The sequence below is a fragment of the Gorilla gorilla genome, chromosome 10 (assembly GCF_029281585.2).
Source record: "Gorilla gorilla gorilla isolate KB3781 chromosome 10, NHGRI_mGorGor1-v2.1_pri, whole genome shotgun sequence".
Taxonomy (NCBI): Eukaryota; Metazoa; Chordata; class Mammalia; order Primates; family Hominidae; genus Gorilla; species Gorilla gorilla.
In genome coordinates, this window is record NC_073234.2 from 85,849,178 (window position 1) to 85,867,289 (window position 18,112).

Consider the following 18,112-nt stretch of genomic DNA (forward strand, 5'->3'; position numbering starts at 1 on the left):
TACTCGGGAGGCTGAAGCAAGAGGATCACTTGAGCCCAGGTGGTTGAGGCTGCAGGGAGCCATGATGGCATCACTGCACTCCAGCCTGGGCAACAGAGTGAGAACTCGTCCCCCCCAAAAAAATTTTTTTTGAATAGGAGATAAAGGACTCAAATTATGGGAAAAGGGTAGATTCTGTTTTTTGTTTGCAGCCCAGAGAGATGTCTCTCACTTTCCTGGAACTCTGTGTTTTCACTTCATCTAGCGCTGTTTTTCTAATTCACAGCAGTCACTGCCTGTTTGTTATATTTGTGGTTGCCCTTCTCTGCTCCTGCTCTCCTCTCCATCTATTTCTTGTTAGAAAGCTGAAGGGTGTAGCTCGAATTAAACTATGATGGGTTACAGCCCTCTTGTACAGTTTGATGGCAAGAGGAGGAACCGCATTCATTTTTTACCAAGCCCTAGGAAGTAAATAAGTGGAGGCAAAAAAGCAGAAGCCAGTGCAAAAACTGGCCACAAATTAGTTATATATAATCAAAGGTGCGATTTAGGGTCAAACAGCCTGAAAGTCACAAATGCCATAGAAAGCTACATCCTGACTAGAATAGGAAACTAAGGACCAACCAAGGAAAAGCCAGTGAATACCGGGACAATTCCCCCACGATTCATTACTGCTTGGGTCTTGGTCTTACCTGTTCTACCAAATATGAAAGACTCATTAGACAGCTCCCCACTGTGAGTTACAATCACCATCTTGTACATTCTGCCTTGTAGCAAGTTCTGGAAAGAGAAGCTCTGGACTTGTGGGTCAACTTGAGCTCTCTCCTGGAGATTCCCATCTGGGTTGTACAAAAAGATGTTGTACCAGCTGAGCTCCCCCTCTGAGGCGGTCCAGCGGAAGGACAGGTGCCTGGTGGAGTTTTCTGTGATCCTCAGGTCGGTGACAGCTGCTGGGACTGGAAAAGTCGAGGATCAAGAGAATGAGGGAGGGAAATGCAGTGAGGAAAAGAGAGCAGGTGGGAAAGAATGGGAAAAGCAAACAGAAAGAGGAAGTTGGATTCAGTGATACGGGAAACAGTAACAATAGGAAAAGCCAAAAGCACTTCACAAAAATCTTCATGTTAGAATTTTGCAAACCCTTTTGGACTTCCGTGCTACCTCTTGGCAAGGTCAAGTGCTGCTAGCAACCGCCTCCTTGCAAACTGCTGGCACAGATGCTGCCTGATTCCTCAGAAGTCTTAAGATGCCAGTAGAAACAGAACAGGACAGCTGCCTTGATTTCGCCTGAGTTCTCTTTCCTCCACCCCAAATGCTCTTTCTCAGGCTCTCTTTGCTTTCTCCTCTCCTTTTGTCAGGCCGTTACAAGGTGTTATTTCCCATGGATCCATCCTTTGTTTCCTTCATATTCTATAGCCCCAGCTGAGCAATCAGTCTCATTCAATTTATGGATTTAACTAGCATTCTGGTCCAGATCTTTTTATGTCCAGCTCACTTCTCTTCTGAGCTCAAATCCATATTTCCAAATACCTATGGTCCCTTCTCTCTGCAAGTCACTCAGGCATCTCAAACTCAATACACAGCTGAACTCTGGATTTTTGCCTGACCCTCTCTCCTCCTTCTTCTATCTCAATTAATGGCATCATCCTCTACCAGACATCCCAGGTGAAAACTCTGGAATCTTCTGTCCCTTCCTCTATAATCCACTCATCCCCCAAGTGCCACTTAAGCTAATGCAAAAATATTTCTTGACTGTACCCACTATTCTTCACCAGGGCCCCTGCATTCATTCAGCTATTGGTCCTTATCATCCTATGACTGCAGTAATGTCATGACCCCCATTACCTGTCCATCTGCATCCCCACCACTTATTCTCACTCACTCTGTTCCAGCCATATGGGCCTCTTTACTGTTCCTCCAACAGGTCAGATACACACCCACTCAAGGTCTTTGTGTTGGCATTGGCTCTGCTTATAAATACCCAAATATTTGCATGACTTTCTCATTTCTTTCAGATTTTTACTCAAATGTCACTGCCTCAATGAAGTCTTTGGGGACTGTACTATCTAAAATTGTAAGTCCTGGCCAGGTGCAGTGGCTCATGCCTGTAATCCCAGCATTTTGGGAGGCTGAGGAGGGTGGATCACCTGAGGTCAGGAGTTCAAGACCAGCCTGGCCAACATGGTGAAACCCTGTCTCTACTAAAAATATAAAAATTAGCTGGGTGTAGTGGCGCATACCTGTAGTCCCACTTGGTATGCACTCGGAAGGTACTTGGGAGGCTGAGGCAGGAGAATTGCTTGAACCCAGGAGGTGGAGGTTGTGGTGAGCTAAGATCACACCACTGCACTCCAACTTGGGCAACAGAGGGAGACTCCATCTCAAAAAAAAAAAAAAAAAAATTGTAAGCCCCTTGACCAGGCATGGTGGCTCGTGCCTGTAATCCCAACACTTTGGGAGGTTGAGGCAGGTGGATTTCTTGAGCCCAGGAGTGCGAGACCACCCTAGGCAATGTGGAGAAACCCTGTCTCTACAAGAAAATACAAAAATTAGCTGGGTGTGGTGGCACATGCCTGAAGTCCCAACTACTTGGGAGGTTGAGATGGGAGGATCGTTTGAGCCCAGGAGGCAGAGGTTGCAGTGAATTGAGATTGTGCCACTGCACTCCATCCTGGGTGCCAGAGCGAGGTTCTGTCTCCAAAAATAATAATAATAATAATAATAATAATAATAATAATAATAATAACAATAAATAGATAGATAGATAAAATTGTAAGCCCCAACTCTTGCTATCCCACCTTCCTAAGTTAATTTCCTTCTTGGTCTTTATTACCACCCAACCTCCTACGTCTTTTACTTATTTATTTTATTTATTGACTTTCTTCCCCACTAGACTATAAACATAATGACCATGGGAGTTTTTTTATTCACTTCTGTATATCCAGCAGTTAGAACAGTGCCTAGCCTATAGTAGGTACTCAATAATAAATGAATTAATAGGTGGATCTCCTCACTTCTGGTTCGTTTCCATTCAATCCATTCCCCCATTGCTATCTGATTTATCTTTTTAAAGATACATCTTTTATTACAAAACAATTACTCTCTGGCTAAAAGTTTTGTATTGCTTTAAGATAAAAAGATAAACTCCTGAGGAAGGCTACCAGGCACCCTCTAATTTGGCTCCAATCTGGCTTTCAGCCTCACCTTTCCATCATGCAACACACATTTCAGCCACCCACAACTTCTGCTTTCTCCTGTTCACACCTCTTGGCCTTTGCACAGGACAGACTGTCTGTACAAAGTATTCTACCTTCTCTCCATAAGGAGAATTTCTTAATCCTTCAAGGCAGTACTGAAATGTCACTTGTATGAAGATGTCTCAATTCTACCTGACCTCCATGCTTCCCTGAATGCCAGACATCCCTCTCTTATATGTACTCTTTATCACAATGCATTGCCATTATTTGTCCATGTGTCTGTCTCGTCAGTCAGCTCTTTAAGGACGAGAAGCATGCCTGATTCATCTTTGTGTCCCTGTCAACATAACCATCCCCATCTTCAGACCTATGTACTTAATAAATAAGTTATCAATCAATTAGGCCAATGTGGTTGTCTGAATAATGGCCCCAAAGATGTCCATGTCCTAACCCCCAGAACCTGTGAGTATGTTACCTTCTGTGGCAAAAAGGGCTTTGTAGATGTGATTAAGTTAAGGATCTTGAGACGAAGGAATTATCCTGGATTGTCCGGTTGGTGACCAAGGTAATCACAAGAGTCCTTAAAAGATGGAAGAGGGAGGCAGGAGAGCAGAGAAAGAGATGTAAGGTCCCATGCAGAGATTGGAGCAATGTCACTGTTGGGAGGGGGACACAAGCCAAGGAATGTGGGTGGCCTCAGAAGCTGAAAAAGGCAAGGAGTGGATTCTCCCTCTAAAGTCTCTACAAGAAACACAGCCCTGATGTCTTGATTTCTGTCCCAAAAAACCATTTTCAGATTCTAATCTTCAGGACTAGAAAATAATAAATTTGGGTGGTTTTAAGCCACTAAGATTGTGATAGTTTATTATAGCAGCAATAGGAAGCTAATAGCACCAATATCAATGAAAAATCAGAAACAGAGTGTGGTGGGCTGAGTCCTGCGTGGATAGGGCAACTGACATGGAAGTGGCAAATCAGGGTGAATGTTCCCAGCGTATCAAGAGATAGCTATCATCTCCCATTGTTGCTTCATCCCTCTCACCCTGTGGTTCTTACACAATAGCAGACATTGGCAATATGTGCTACAAAACATCATGCTGTGCTAATTACCTGTTCGGCCTTCTGTCTGGGCTTCCTTGCTAAAGAGGCCTCCACTGACAGTTAGGATCTGTATCTTGTATTTCTTGCCTGGTGTTAGATCTTCAAATTTGTGTTGCTTAGTGGTGGCTGGCTCTGATGTGTTGCGCAGAAGGATTCCATTTTCAGTTAGAAGCAGGATATCATATCTTTCTGCCACACCAGCAGCTTTTTGCCAACTTACTGTTAAGGAATGACTGCTGTATGCATTGTCTGCAATTACTCCTTGGACAGATGCTGGAACTGCAGAGAGACAAGTAGAGCAACAAAATACAGATTTTATCACTTAGGGTAACGTCATCAATTGAGAAAAACTCCTGAATCAACTGCAGGTAGAAGATGATGCATTTGCTTTATTTGTGTGTCATTGACACTTTCTGTGTGCCCTTATGGAGAAAAGAGGAGAAAGGATTTGTTGGCTTAACCTGTCTGTACAACTACTTTGATTCTCCATTTTTTCTCTGAATTTAAATAGGATCTCAGATAGAAAAGTTGGTGAAAATGGCCCTGATAAATATGCAGAGTGGTGCATACCTATGAATCTAGAAAGTGAAGAAAGCTGAGCAAGTTCATATTCAGTGAATGTGGGTTTGATAGCTGAATTATGTCTCTTGTTTAGACTTTTATTACTAACATTAACTAAGGTCAAAACTTTAAGACTTGACTTCAGCAGTAGTGGATACTAGTGTTTGTTCTATAGCTCCTGAGGTGAAAGGCAAAATAGTATTATTGTTATTATAATAATATTTTCTGTACTAGGTTCATTTCTTTTCTCATTCTACATAATCTTCCTAGATTTCATCTATTTCCATGGTTTGAAGTGTCATCCATAAGGTGACAACTCCCAAATTTAAACTTTCAGTTCAGATGTTTCTCCTGCTTTTGCAAATTACATCTCTCCCTGAATGTACCACAGACATCCAACACTCAAGACGTCCAAATTGGACTCCTCATCTCCCTCCCCCAACGTTCTCATTGTTTTTTTGTTTCTATCTCTTGGTTCAAGTCGGAAACTTCAGTTATCACTCTCACCCTTGTATATATAATCAACTACGAGTTTTATTTCTGTATCCTAAATCTTCTATCTCTTGAATCTAGCCACTCCCTCTTTGTGTACTGCTACTACCTCAGGACCACATCATACCCTTTAGCAAGTATAAATGAGACCATACATTATTGCAACTGCCTATTGACCAGTCACTTGTGTCCTTACCTCCTACTCTTTCAATCTGCAGACTCTATCTAGCATATTTTCATAGCACTCCCATGCTAATGGCCCTATAGCGGCTCTCCATAATTCCAAAACACCTTCACAGGCAAACAAAGCTCTTTGTGATTTGGTCTCTCTACTTACCTGGCCACATGGCTCACATTTTTTATTCTAGTATACTTTTGTTTTTTATACTTTTAGTAGAGATGGGGTTTTGCCACGTTGCCCAGGCTGGTCTCGAACTCCTGGACTCAGGCTATCCACTCACCTCAGCTTCCCAAAATGCTGGGATTACAGGCATGAGCCACCATGCCCGGCCTTTATTCTAGTATACTAAATAAGGTGTAGGTCCCCAAATGTGCCATCCTTTCTCTCACCTCCAGGGCTTTGTTTTCTCTGTTGGAACCAAGTCAACTTACACTTCACCTGGATGACTTCTTAGTCTTTCTTTAAATATTACTTCCTCCTGAAAGCCTTCCCTGACTTTTCTTGTTTGCTCCTCTAACATCTCATAACCACTTTTTTCTTAGCACGTACCATGTTTTACTGTAATTGCCTTTTTACTTTTCTATCTCCTCTACTAGATTATAAGGTTCTTGAGGTCAGGGGCTCTGCCTTGCTACTGAATGCCCACTTTGTTTTTTTGGAGACAGAGTCTCACTCTGTCACCAAGCTGGAGTGCAGTGGCATGATCTCAGCTCACTGCAAGCTCCGCCTCCCGGGTTCATGCCATTCTCTTGCCTCAGCCCCCTGAGTAGCTGGGACTACAGGCATCTGCCACCACACCCAGCTAATTTTTTGTATTTTTAGTAGAGAAGGGCTTTCACCATGTTAGCCAGGGTCGATCTCCTGACCTTGTGATCCACCCACCTTGGCCTCCCAAAGTGCTGGGATTACAGGCGTGAGCTACCGCGCCTGGCCCGAATGCCCACTTCTAACACAGGATTTGTCATAGGGTTAAAGATATGCAGATATAGATATAAATATAGATATGAAATAGAGGCATAGTAGGACATGGTATAGAAGCCCCAGACCCCACAACTAAATAAGTGGTCATGAGAATGGGAGACATCTAATAAGTATTGTGTCACAGTGGAGAGGGCACGAGGTTTGGGGCCAGACAGACCTAGACTTGAATTATAGCTTTAGGTCTTGTTATACATGTATCCTTGATACTGTTTTACAAGCTTTCTGAACTGTACTTTCCTCATCTGTAAGAGAACTATAGTATGGCTAGAGATCTTTCAAAAATAATACATGAATAGTGATATTGATATAAACAGATATATTATTCATACATTTGATACTTGTTTTTTTTAGCTCTACCAGGTAAATAGATGGCACAGATGTGTACTCTTTCTTAAAAGGTAGAACTTTCGAAAAATGCATAATTATGGAAGTCTCCTTATTAAAATTTATTTATTTACTTATTTACTTATTTATTGGGACAGGGTCTCACTTCGGTTGCCCAGGCTGGAGTGCAGTGGCACGATCACGACTCACTGCAGCCTTGACCTCCCGGGCTCAGGTGATTCTTCCACCTCAGCCTCCCAAGCAGCTGGGACTACAGGTGTGCACCACCATGCCTGGCTAATTTTTTGTATTTTTAGTAGAAATGGGGTTTAGCTATGTTGCCCAGGCTAGTCTTGAACTCCTGAACTCAAGCAATCTACCTGCCTTGGCCTTCCAGGGTGCTGGGATTACAGGCGTGAGCTACTGTGCCCAGCCTGCTTGTTAAAATTTAAAATTTTATTATCCTTTAGCAAGTATAAAAATGTGTTCAAATGATTTGGTTTCTGATTCCCTTTCATTTGTTTTGCAGATCTCTATTAAGAGAAAAATGCAAAGAATAAATGAGTAAGGCTCTTGAAACCATTGAATTGTACAAAGTTTGGTGGTTTTAAATCTGGATTTGTGAATAGCTGAGCCGATTCACTGTCCCATTTTGGAGAACCATGAGGCATTCTACAATCTAGCCCTTCTCCAGGTGGATGCTTACCTGTCCGCCCAACCACATTTATCTGATTCTTCAGGGACCCGCTGACTGAGGCAATCATGATCTGGTACTGCTCCCCGGCCTCCAGTCTGTGGAACGTGTGCTCAAAGACGTGCTTGGGAATAGTCTGAGAGTCAACCTTTTGACTGTGCCTGAATGCCGACACCGTGTAGGAATCAACGTCTCCCCCACCAGGAGTCCAGTTCACCGTCAGGCTATCTGTTGCTCCATTGGGAGAAATGTGAATGTTTTTGACAGCACTAGGAACTAAAACAGAAAATAAATTTAAAAGTCATCACTTAGAGAATGAACTGTTGAAATTTTCAAACAAAGTTTTGAATGCTTCTGATGTTTTGGCACCCACTGAGAGAACTCACATGAAAAAGAAAGTAACAATTTGCCACTTTTCTCTGATTTTTCTGTGTGAACTAAAGTTGAAGGGGGAAAGCTTAGGGGGAAGTCAAAGTCGGTGAGTGGAAATGAGGAATGCTAATTATATAGCGAGGGGCTAGTTAGGGTGTCTTGGTCCAAGTTTTGGTTTTCTCACTCACTAGCTGTGGGACTACAGGCAAATTACTTGACCTCTGTAAGTTTTAGTTTCTTCATTAGGAAAAACGGCAGTGATGATAATACTAACCAGCCCATAGAGTTGTGAAGATTGATTCTTTTTAAATTTAATTTAATTTAATTTTTGAGGTAGGGTCTCTCTCTGTTGTCCAGGCTGGAGTGCAATGGCATGATTATGGCTCACTGCATCCTATACCTCCTGGGCTCAAGTGATTCTCCCACCTCAGCCTCCCCAGTAGCTGGGACTACAGGCACGTAACGCCATGCCCGGCTAATTTTTTTTGTATTTTTTGTAGAGACAGGGTTTTGTCATGTTGCCCAGGCTGTGCTTGAACTCCTGGGCTCAAGCTATCCTCCTGCCTTGGCTTCCAAAGCATTGTGAAGACTGAACAAGATGTAGACATAAAATGCTTTGCTGTGGGTCTGGTTCATGGTGAACTGTCAGTACATGTTAACTACTATGGCAACACTCCTAAAAGAGTTCTAAAGAAGTGATACCCAAGTAACACTTAATTCTTAATCTGTATGCCTCAGAAGCACCAGCTGATCACATCAGTTCATTGCTATTTCTCTGAAAGCACCCTCCAACCCCGCCACTCTCTGCTGACATCATACTTTATTTTCATTCATCCAGGTTGGACAACATCATTGTCATTATCAACATGACTTTGTCCCTTCTTGCTGTCTCCCTTTTACCCCTCCAAATGCTCAATCGAAATACCTGAACTACCCAAAAGTTAAATGCACCACTGCATCTATTCAGGTTCAAGAACAGTATTTCACTTACCTGTGAAGCCCTCAATGAAGGCTGACTGCTGTACATCCCCGCTAATCGTCAAGACAAGAATTTTGTACTGGCGGCCTGGTGTTAGGGAAGTAAATCGATACTCGGTTGCGGTATTTACAAGGTGAAAAGGAGGAAATACTTTCATGTCATTGAAGAGCAGCTGGATCTCATATTGGTCGACATCCCCATTAGCTCCTGACCAAGTCACATGCAAGTCCTCAGTGCTCCTGTTGCGCAATGTTAGATCCTTAACAGGCTCTGGAACTAGGGAGAATAATGAGAAGACATTTCAGGAAAGGAACTGATCAGAGTTTACCTACATAATAATTTATGAATCACATTCAAGGAACTGGCAACATCTCCCTTCCCCAAATAAACCACTAGCACTACTTCATGCATAATTAAACAAGAAAAATTGGAAGCAACTATTAACATTGTGGTTTTTTCCTGACATAAATGTTACATGATCAGCATTGGTAGAACATAATTATAAAATGAGTTATGATCTCAATCATAAGATAAAACAAGAAGTCTAGAATCTAAATGCCATGATGCAGGAAGACAGGGAAGAAAAATGGGACATTTAGCCTTCTTGCTCCCTCACTATGTTTGCTTTTATCTACCGATAAATATTCTGTAATTATAGGCCATGGCTTGGCTGAATGATGTTAGCGCCAAGTGAGACTTACTGGGAATGTAATGTACTAATGAATAAGCAGAAAAAAATTCAAGGTTCAGATAAATTACTCAGAGACTTTCAAGTCCAACCAACTGTCAGATTTTGCAATCTTTCCACTTACTTGTTCTCCCATTCCCTTGTTCACTGGCTTCATATTGTCCACTTTTTGTAGTAACAGTGACACTGTACAACCGTCCAGGGACTAGCTGAGCAAATACACATTCGTTTTCTGACTTGGGAATGCTTTTAGTTTGAATGAAGTTGTTTTTGTTTTTAATGGTGACTTCATAGTGATCAAAGTCTCCAGTGGCATGCACCCAGGATACCCTTAAATAGTCACTCCTGGCTGAGTTGCTAACGCTGACTCCCTGGACTTTGTCAGGCACTGAAAAGGAAACAGAGAGTAACTAAATATTTATTAATTCTGAGTGAGTAATTGATCGCAGATGACAAGCTGGGACAATAAAAAGAGAGAGTAGATTATTATTGTGTGCATTTAAAAGAAAAATCTTAGACCTTAGGTTACAGATTTCTGGAGGGGAAAGATTGTTACACTATGTGGAGTGATTAAATGGATCTTTTAACAGAAGCTGATGAACTCATTCTAAGCCTGCTGTTTGCCTGCACAAAATGTCATGTATAAGATGGAACATTAAACATGATGGCTGATGATTAATATGAGTGATGGTAAACGATATAGATAATTCCAACATACCTTGCTGACTCAAAAGTTACTAAGAAGAATATAAGCAATCCCCCAACCCACCCCCCTCAAAAAAATGAGGCTATGCATGGTGGCTCACACCTGTAATCCTAACACTTTGGGAGGCTAAGGAGGGCAGATCACTTGAGGTCAGAAGTTTGAGAACAGCCTGGCCAACATGGTGAAACCCCGTCTCTACTAAAAAATACAAAAATTAGCTGGGCATGGTGGTGCACACCTGTAGTTCCAGCTACTCGGGAGGCTGAGATGGAAGAATCACTTGAACCCAGGAGGCACAGGTTGCAGTGAACCAAGATCAAGTCATGCCCCTGCACTCCAGCCTGGGTGATGGAGCAAGACTCCATCTCATAAAAAAAAAAAAAAAAAAAAAAGAAAAGGAAAAAGAAAAATGGAAGAAGAAACACATATGGTTATTTGCATAATAAATGAAGAGATTTTCCACATCATTGGTGATCAAGGAAATGCAAGTCAAAACCACAGTGAAATACTGTTTTACATCCATTTGACTAGCAAAATTAAAAAATATATAAAAACCACGTGTAGAAGAATATATACAGGAGACTGGATAATGAATACATACATATACACACATACACACACACAGTGAAATATTATATAATAGTTATAATTAATTCCTTAACTCAAAACACAAAAATATGGATTTCTTGTCCTTAACATCAAAATACAAAATATGGATGAACCTTACCTGTATAATAAGTAAAACATCTAAGTCCCTAAGATATTAAATACTGCATTAAAAATACCTTTTTAAATAATGTTAAAAACAACAAAAAATTTTAAAACCCATAATTTTAGGCCTGTGTATAAATGCAATAAAACGATGCAAGATGGAAAGCAAGGGAGAGGTGAACATAGGAGTCAAGATGTTGGCTACCTTTGAGTGAATTCATGAGGTGGGGACCACATACTTCGATGTAGGTTATTGTCAAGGTCCTAGCTTTATTTTAGGTACTGGTTGGTTTCTTGTGTACATGTTAAATTATCAAAAATTACTAACTAGATGCCTAAAAAGTAAAGGTGGCAGTTGATGCATGGTTTCTTTTTTCTTTTTTCTTTTTTTTTGAGACAGAATCTCACTCTGTTGCCCGGGCTGGAGTGCAGTGGTGCGATCTTGGCTCACTGGAACCTCTGCCTTCTGGTTCAAGCGATTCTCCTGCCTCAGCCTCCCAAGTAGCTGGGATTACAGGTGCCTGCCACTACACCTAGCTAATTTTTTGTATTTTTAGTAGAGATGGGATTTCACCATGTTGGCCAGGCTGGTCTCAAACTCCTGGCCTCATGATTCTCCCGCCTCGGCCTCCCAAAGTGCTGGGGATGCATGGTTTCTTGAACCAAGAATTATGATTAATACAATTTTGTGCATGTGAGGTTCTTTCTAATATATGAACGAAACCATTCTGTATATCTGTGGTCCCCTCCCCGACCAGTAAATAAATATATGCATGTTACTTAGGAACACTGTGGAATAAGGCAATTCTGTATTTACAGCATGATATTAAGGAGATTTCATTTTTCCATTTGGGGCTGAATTTTAATTCAACAGTAGGCCACAGATTCATTACTATTTCATGGTAACTGGACATTATACATATTAATGAGGAGGAACATTGAAAAGAGGCATGAACTCCGATCCAGGGTACTAAACTCTTGTCCTAATACTAGCATGTCCTCTGTATTTGGTATATATTAGGGGTTTCTGATCTGACCACATGCCAAGGCTGTGTCCAATTTTTCACCTCTACTTTTTCTCAAATCATGAAATGATCCAGAAATTTCAGTATTTTGGCATGGAAGCTCCATTTTCTCACACCTGCAAGTTGCATTAGCATCCTTTGTTGCCTTGTGTTTACTGATTAGTGTCTGGAATATAGCTCACCACAGATATGGAGCAAGGACAGATATGCTTTCTCCAAGATATTTACCTAAAACCAATTACAGTGTTGTTAGAATACAGTCATCATAGAGTTAAGGAGAGGAAATTATGAAGTGGCATTTTATGCATGGGCTAAGAAAGGTCAATGATCCAGGCAATTTGCTAAAGGCAAAGCAACTATTACAGGAAGAAAAACCTGGCTGAATATCACGTTAAGTCAATAAGGAGCTCTCCAGGTGGAACGGGGTAATTTGTGGAGACCTGCCTTGCTACACAGTGAGATGATGTGATACAGAATTAGAAATATTGGTATTTTCACCCAAAATGTAGAACAAGAGCATCAGAAATGGAAAAGGGCATTAAGATAATCAGCCAAAATCATCAAGAGAACAACTCAGACATGACCCTCCAGTTAAACTGATTTGTCGGGGGCAATGATTTGCCTCCATTAGTCGTGTACCAAGTCCAAGTTCATGCCGGTCAAGGAGTCAAGAGGATGCACTGAATAAAGAATCACTTTCTTGCATTTTAAAACAATCTCAGCAAAAGACTTGGCAATATTAAAGTCATATGGATAAGAAATCATCATGAATTGACATTGGTAGGAAGCAAGGGGTTGGTAGTTAGGTAACACATCCTTTAATTTCTGGTGATTTTTAGGCTCCAAGTTGATCAATATGAGACCCTGACATAAGACTGCTTTGTAAATAGAAATCTGCTTTTCAGATCTAAGTCATTATTGTGATTGTCAGTGTAATTGGGCTTCAAATTATTCAAGGGTAGGGATAATCTCTTTATATCCCTGACTAGTGCTCTCGGATACAGCATGATGGAATGGACAGCACTGGAGCTAGACTGAACTCCACTACCAGTCAGCCCTGCAACCCTGGAGAAGCCACACTCCTCTGGGACTTCCTTTATATCCAAATGAGGAAACAGGATTAGATCATTCTAAGGACCCCTTCAATGCCAGCATCCTGTAACAATATAAATCAGAGGTTCTTAGCTTTTTGGAGGTCACAGAAACCATAAGAATCTGATAAAAGCCATGGACTGTTTCTTCTCAAAGAAATGCATATACCTTTCCTATCCCCAGCAACCTCATAAACAATTTCAGGGGTTACTACATTCCTAAAGTCTCCCATGAACCATGGACTCCCAGGTGGGACCCCTGATCTAAGTGATTTCTGATTATTCCTTTGCCAAGTATTTACTGAGTGCCTACTAAGCCCCAGGTCCTGTGCTAGGTAACAGGATAAGGACAATTGTCTCAGAACCTCATGGAAAAACTGACATTTTAAAATACAGAAATCAACCCATAGCTTAGTAGGAAACATTTGACAATGTATTGATGCCAACCTTAAGCAGAAATCTCAGGTATAAACCCCAGAAAGCATAAATATATTGGGAAAATGGTAGCTATTTAAATTTAATTCTTTCCAGCACATTGGACTGAACATTCGTTTCCTTTGCTAAGATTTTTGCTCCCTAGTCCCAGAACCATAAATGTTCACATTTTCACCTTGTGTGAAAAAGGATGAATAGTGGTTTTGACCAACAGACATTTCAGGATGGATTTTAGGATGGAGAGCTTTGTAGGCACTGGAGTCATTCAGAACTGGGTTTAAAACCAGGATCTGAAACACACTGGCTGTTTAACAAGGTAAACAGTTGGGCAAGTTACTTGACCTCCCTGAACCTTGGTTTCCTGATCTGTAAAATGGGAATAATAACAATGACTACCTCAATAAGGAGTTCATAAGGGTTAGTTAATAGTTAAGATATATAAAGCCAGGTCCTAGCAACCAAAAAGTACTCCATAAACGGGAACACTTTTTTCACTATTTGAATATAATATAAATTCTAGTCACACAGGGTCTGCTCACATAAGGAGTTTCTTGGGTTAAAATACGAAGACTTCATAACAGTTTTGTGATCTCAAGGGCCTTTCATCCCATCATTACAGAATTGCTACAGCTCTGTGGTGCCCTGAGCCACATGTGAATTGGTTCTTACGGAGCCCTGAACCTTCATACAGCCTTACCTGTCCGCTCTTGGCTGAAGGAGTGATTTTCATACTTGCCACTCCTTGTAGTTATGGTCACGGTGTAGAGGCGGCCTGGGGTGAGGGAGCTGAAGGAACATTCTCTGACAGACTTGGCAATGACAAGGGACTGAACCACCTTGCCGTCATGAGACAATGTTACCTCATGGTTATCCACATCTCCGGGCGCCAGCAGCCAGGAAACGCTGAGGTAGTCATTACGACCGGAATTTTTCACCGTTACTCCACTCACACTGGAAGGGACTGTGATTTTGAAAGGGGGGGGGGGGCGGGGGGGGGATTCAAAAAGAAAGACACAGTCAAAAGTTTGAGTCGTCTATTGCAGTCAGCACAAACCGTGGACTCACTCAGGAGATCTAATCTGATTATATAAGAGGTCAAGGAAGCGTGAGGATTTCACTCAGCTTCCAGAAGCTGAGTGTTCTTACATCAGAAGACTAATCAAAATAAAAATGTCCGGAGGCCTTTGGGATGCCTCGTAAATACAAGGATGCCACTACTGCATTTTTATGGGGTTGCTGTTTGTAAAGCATTTCAAGTGGAGACATCCTTATATAATGTTTTAGAAAGTTCCCTGTAAGAAAGGGAACAAATATTTCAACAATCTAAATGAATCAACTTGAACCAAACTTACCAATAAAGCAAAAATGTTTGAGTGGAAAGGGGAAGAATACGATAGCTTTTCTAAAGACCTTAAACTGGGATAGCTTCAATTTTTTTGTGATGAAGTTATTTATTCCTGGGAAGTAATAGCTAACACAACCAGAGGGACCGTTTTCCCTTTGCAAAGCATTTCCTGCCCTCTAGTGGTAAGAAATAAGCCTAAAAACCTATCTTGGAAGTAAGAAGTCTGGAAGCTGGACCAACCAAGGGCAGAGAGAACTGTTATGGCGATAATGGGTTTTCTGATGTCAACTATAATCATTTGCTTATATGAATTGGGGATTAGTGTCACAAACGTTTACTGAGAACCTACTATTTGCCAGGTATACAAAAATGAAAAAGGCATGAATGTCTTCAAGAAGTTCTTTGGTTGGAATGTATAGTCAGCAAATTAGTAATTGCAGTATTGAGTAAAAGTTGAACCACATATCAGAAATAGGTGCCCATTAAATAGTACTGCCATAAATGAATATAGGGTTAAAATATTACAGTATATATGAACTACACTACTGTTTTAATCATTAGTTGATTAACTTAACATTTTCATATGATTGTCAATATCAGTACATCACTTATAATGGACAGGATTTGGCTAGATGACTTCTGAGAATCCTTCTAATGTAATATGCTCGGACTTTGTGAATTAAGCCCCAAAGCATACCTTATACTTAAAAGCACTTATCCATCACTAAAAATTATAAACTGCATTCTAGTGAACAACTCTGGTAATGTTGATCCACATATATGGACATTTCCTAGATATAAAGTTGAACTTTTTAGCCAGAAGATTTATATATTGGTACATCTCTTCCTTCCTTTTCTTTCTTTTCTTCCTTTTTGCTTTCTTTCCTTCCTTTCTTCTGCCATCCAACCATCTATACATCCTTTAGTTGCTCTCAAAAGCAACTCATTATGCTTGTTTTTAAAAACTGCTGGAAATATTTGCAACTACTAACATTTTATTAGAAAAGACACAATTATCAAAAGTTTTCACAGAAATATGATTCACATGTTTAAGAAAAAATAGATACAAAATTTGTTTTTCCTTTAGGATGAGCATTTTCCCAGATTAGAATTAGATTTGTTAAGTATATCTAATATCTTTAATTTTAAATATTCTGCCATCTTATCTGGGCTGGGAGGGTTTATTTATATGTTTCAACTCAGTGGAAACAGGTGAAATATAAGAATACCTTTCAAAATTATTTCAATATTGACTAATGTTTCAGCAATTTGAGGATATGATAAGGATTATCAAGGCCTTACCCACTGAATTCTTTACAATTGACTGTGTACAAAATTTACTAAAAGAGGCACCTTTCAAAATCCCTATTACTGTGCTTTACAGGAGTCTCCCATTTTCCTCCTTTATCGTGATAATGTGCACTCTTCATATGTTTGAGTAAAATAACTCGTGCTCAATTTATTCATATTTGATTCTCTCCTCAAAACTTTATGACCATTCTTCAAATAATTTCTTGTCCCTTTTTCCCTTTTTTGAATGCTTCTATTATATAATATGGGTCAAATACTTGTACCTTTATTCTAATTAAAATATAAATAAAAATATAAATTAAAAAATAAAAATAATTTTAAGTCCCACTTACTTAAAGTGCACAGTTATTTCAAGAGATAGCACAGACTAGACTATTTTAGTAGCTCACAATAAGTTGGACAATCCTTGTGGTATATAAAATGAGAATCAACCTGTGTGGCAGAATATGGTTCCCCGACCATTTCCTTTTCCTCTTGACACACAGCTAGACTGCATTTCTCAGGCTCCCAGACAGTCAGATGTAGCCATGTAACTGAGTTCTGGCCAGTGGAATGTGGGTGGAAGTGAAATGCCTACTCCCAAGTCTGATGAGTTGTACCCCTCCCCAACCTCCATTCTCTGGAGAAATGGGGAGAGCTCTGAGGACCTACAGCAAAGAAGAGCCACCGATAGTAGGAGACTGTATCCCAACCAATAGAGGCATCCAATCATGAACACCCACATTATACAGTGTCTAAGCATGAATTAAATCAGTCTAATGTGACTGATACAACTGCAAATCACTGGGAAATGAATGCAAGGTCGTCCTCCACTCCTCTCCTCAGCTTTATTATTTCTCCTTCCCTATTCTGACACCCAGGGTAGGAGTGAATTATTGTGCGTGGATTAAAACACAGAAGCTTAGGGAAATAAGTTAATGGCAGAGCTAGGACCAAAACCTAGGCCTCCTGATTTCCATGCTAAGCTTTTCAGCTCCCTACTCCCAAGTATGCTACACCAATGGATGGTGCCAAGAACCATTAAAAGAAAGGAAAGAAAATATCAGGGAGAAAGATGCAGGTGACAGGCCAGGCGCAGTGGTTCACACCTGTGATCCCAGCACTTTGGGAGGCTGAGGCGGGCAGATCACAAGGTCAGGAGATCGAGACCATCCTGGCCAACAAGCTGAAACCCTGTTTCTACTAAAAGTACAAAAATTAGCTGGGCGTGGTGGTGCATGCCTGTAATCCCAGCTACTCGGGAGACTGAGACAGGAGAATCGCTTGAACCAGGGAGTCGGAGGTTGCAGTGAGCCAAGATCGTGCCACTGCACTCCAGCCTGGTGACAAAATGAGACTCCATCTCAAAAAAAAAAAAAAAAAAGAAACATGCAAGTGACAATGTCAGCTGTCATAGAATGAGGGAAATGGGGGTACACCAGTGAATTTCTACCAAGACTATGAAACATCTTCTCAGTGACTTCGTTGTTCTTCTGGGAGAGTTAATGAAGTTAATGTCCTCTGGGTTCATTAAGTAGATGAGATTCATGATTTTGGAAAGAGATGCATCTATGATGCCTGCAGCTGATAAACAGAATTTGAGTGTTGAGGATGCAGAAGGAGAAGCCTGAAATCCAACTTAAAATAATTATATAAAATTAAGTAGACAAGGTCCCACTAATAATTATCAAAGCTTCTATTGGGTTTATGTAATTTTTTTTCTAAGAAATGAACATACATTTTATATATCATATATATTAATTTTTTATGTTCTTTCATTGTATTACATAGAAAATTCTATGTAATTTCTTCCTCGATGCCATGGCTCCCTGACACACATGACCATAATGACACTTATTTGTTTACTTAGCTTTCTAACAGGGAGCTCTTAAGGTCAAGAAAAATTTTTTCGATAGCATATTAAGCACTTGTTTAACGTTGCTTATGAAAATATATGAGACCT

General features: G+C 40.6%; 1 protein-coding gene and 1 long non-coding RNA gene across 3 annotated transcripts in view; one reads left to right on the forward strand and one right to left on the reverse strand.

Moving 5' to 3' along the window:
* Positions 1-7,526, forward strand: part of LOC129525680 (uncharacterized) — a 50,331-nt gene extending 42,805 nt beyond the window's left edge. The window contains exon 6 of the long non-coding RNA XR_010129365.1: positions 7,343-7,526. This is a non-coding gene — a long non-coding RNA (uncharacterized lncRNA). The remainder of the gene's footprint in view (positions 1-7,342) is intronic.
* Positions 1-18,112, reverse strand: part of PTPRB (protein tyrosine phosphatase receptor type B) — a 121,015-nt gene that overhangs the window by 41,697 nt on the left and 61,206 nt on the right. For both annotated transcript variants that reach the window (XM_004053562.5, XM_004053563.5), the window contains 6 exons: positions 14,212-14,475; positions 9,671-9,934; positions 8,871-9,134; positions 7,520-7,783; positions 4,284-4,553; positions 672-935 (listed from right to left, as the gene is read on the reverse strand). In XM_004053562.5, coding sequence (XP_004053610.3) covers positions 672-935; positions 4,284-4,553; positions 7,520-7,783; positions 8,871-9,134; positions 9,671-9,934; positions 14,212-14,475 — 1,590 coding nt within the window. The remainder of the gene's footprint in view (positions 1-671; positions 936-4,283; positions 4,554-7,519; positions 7,784-8,870; positions 9,135-9,670; positions 9,935-14,211; positions 14,476-18,112) is intronic.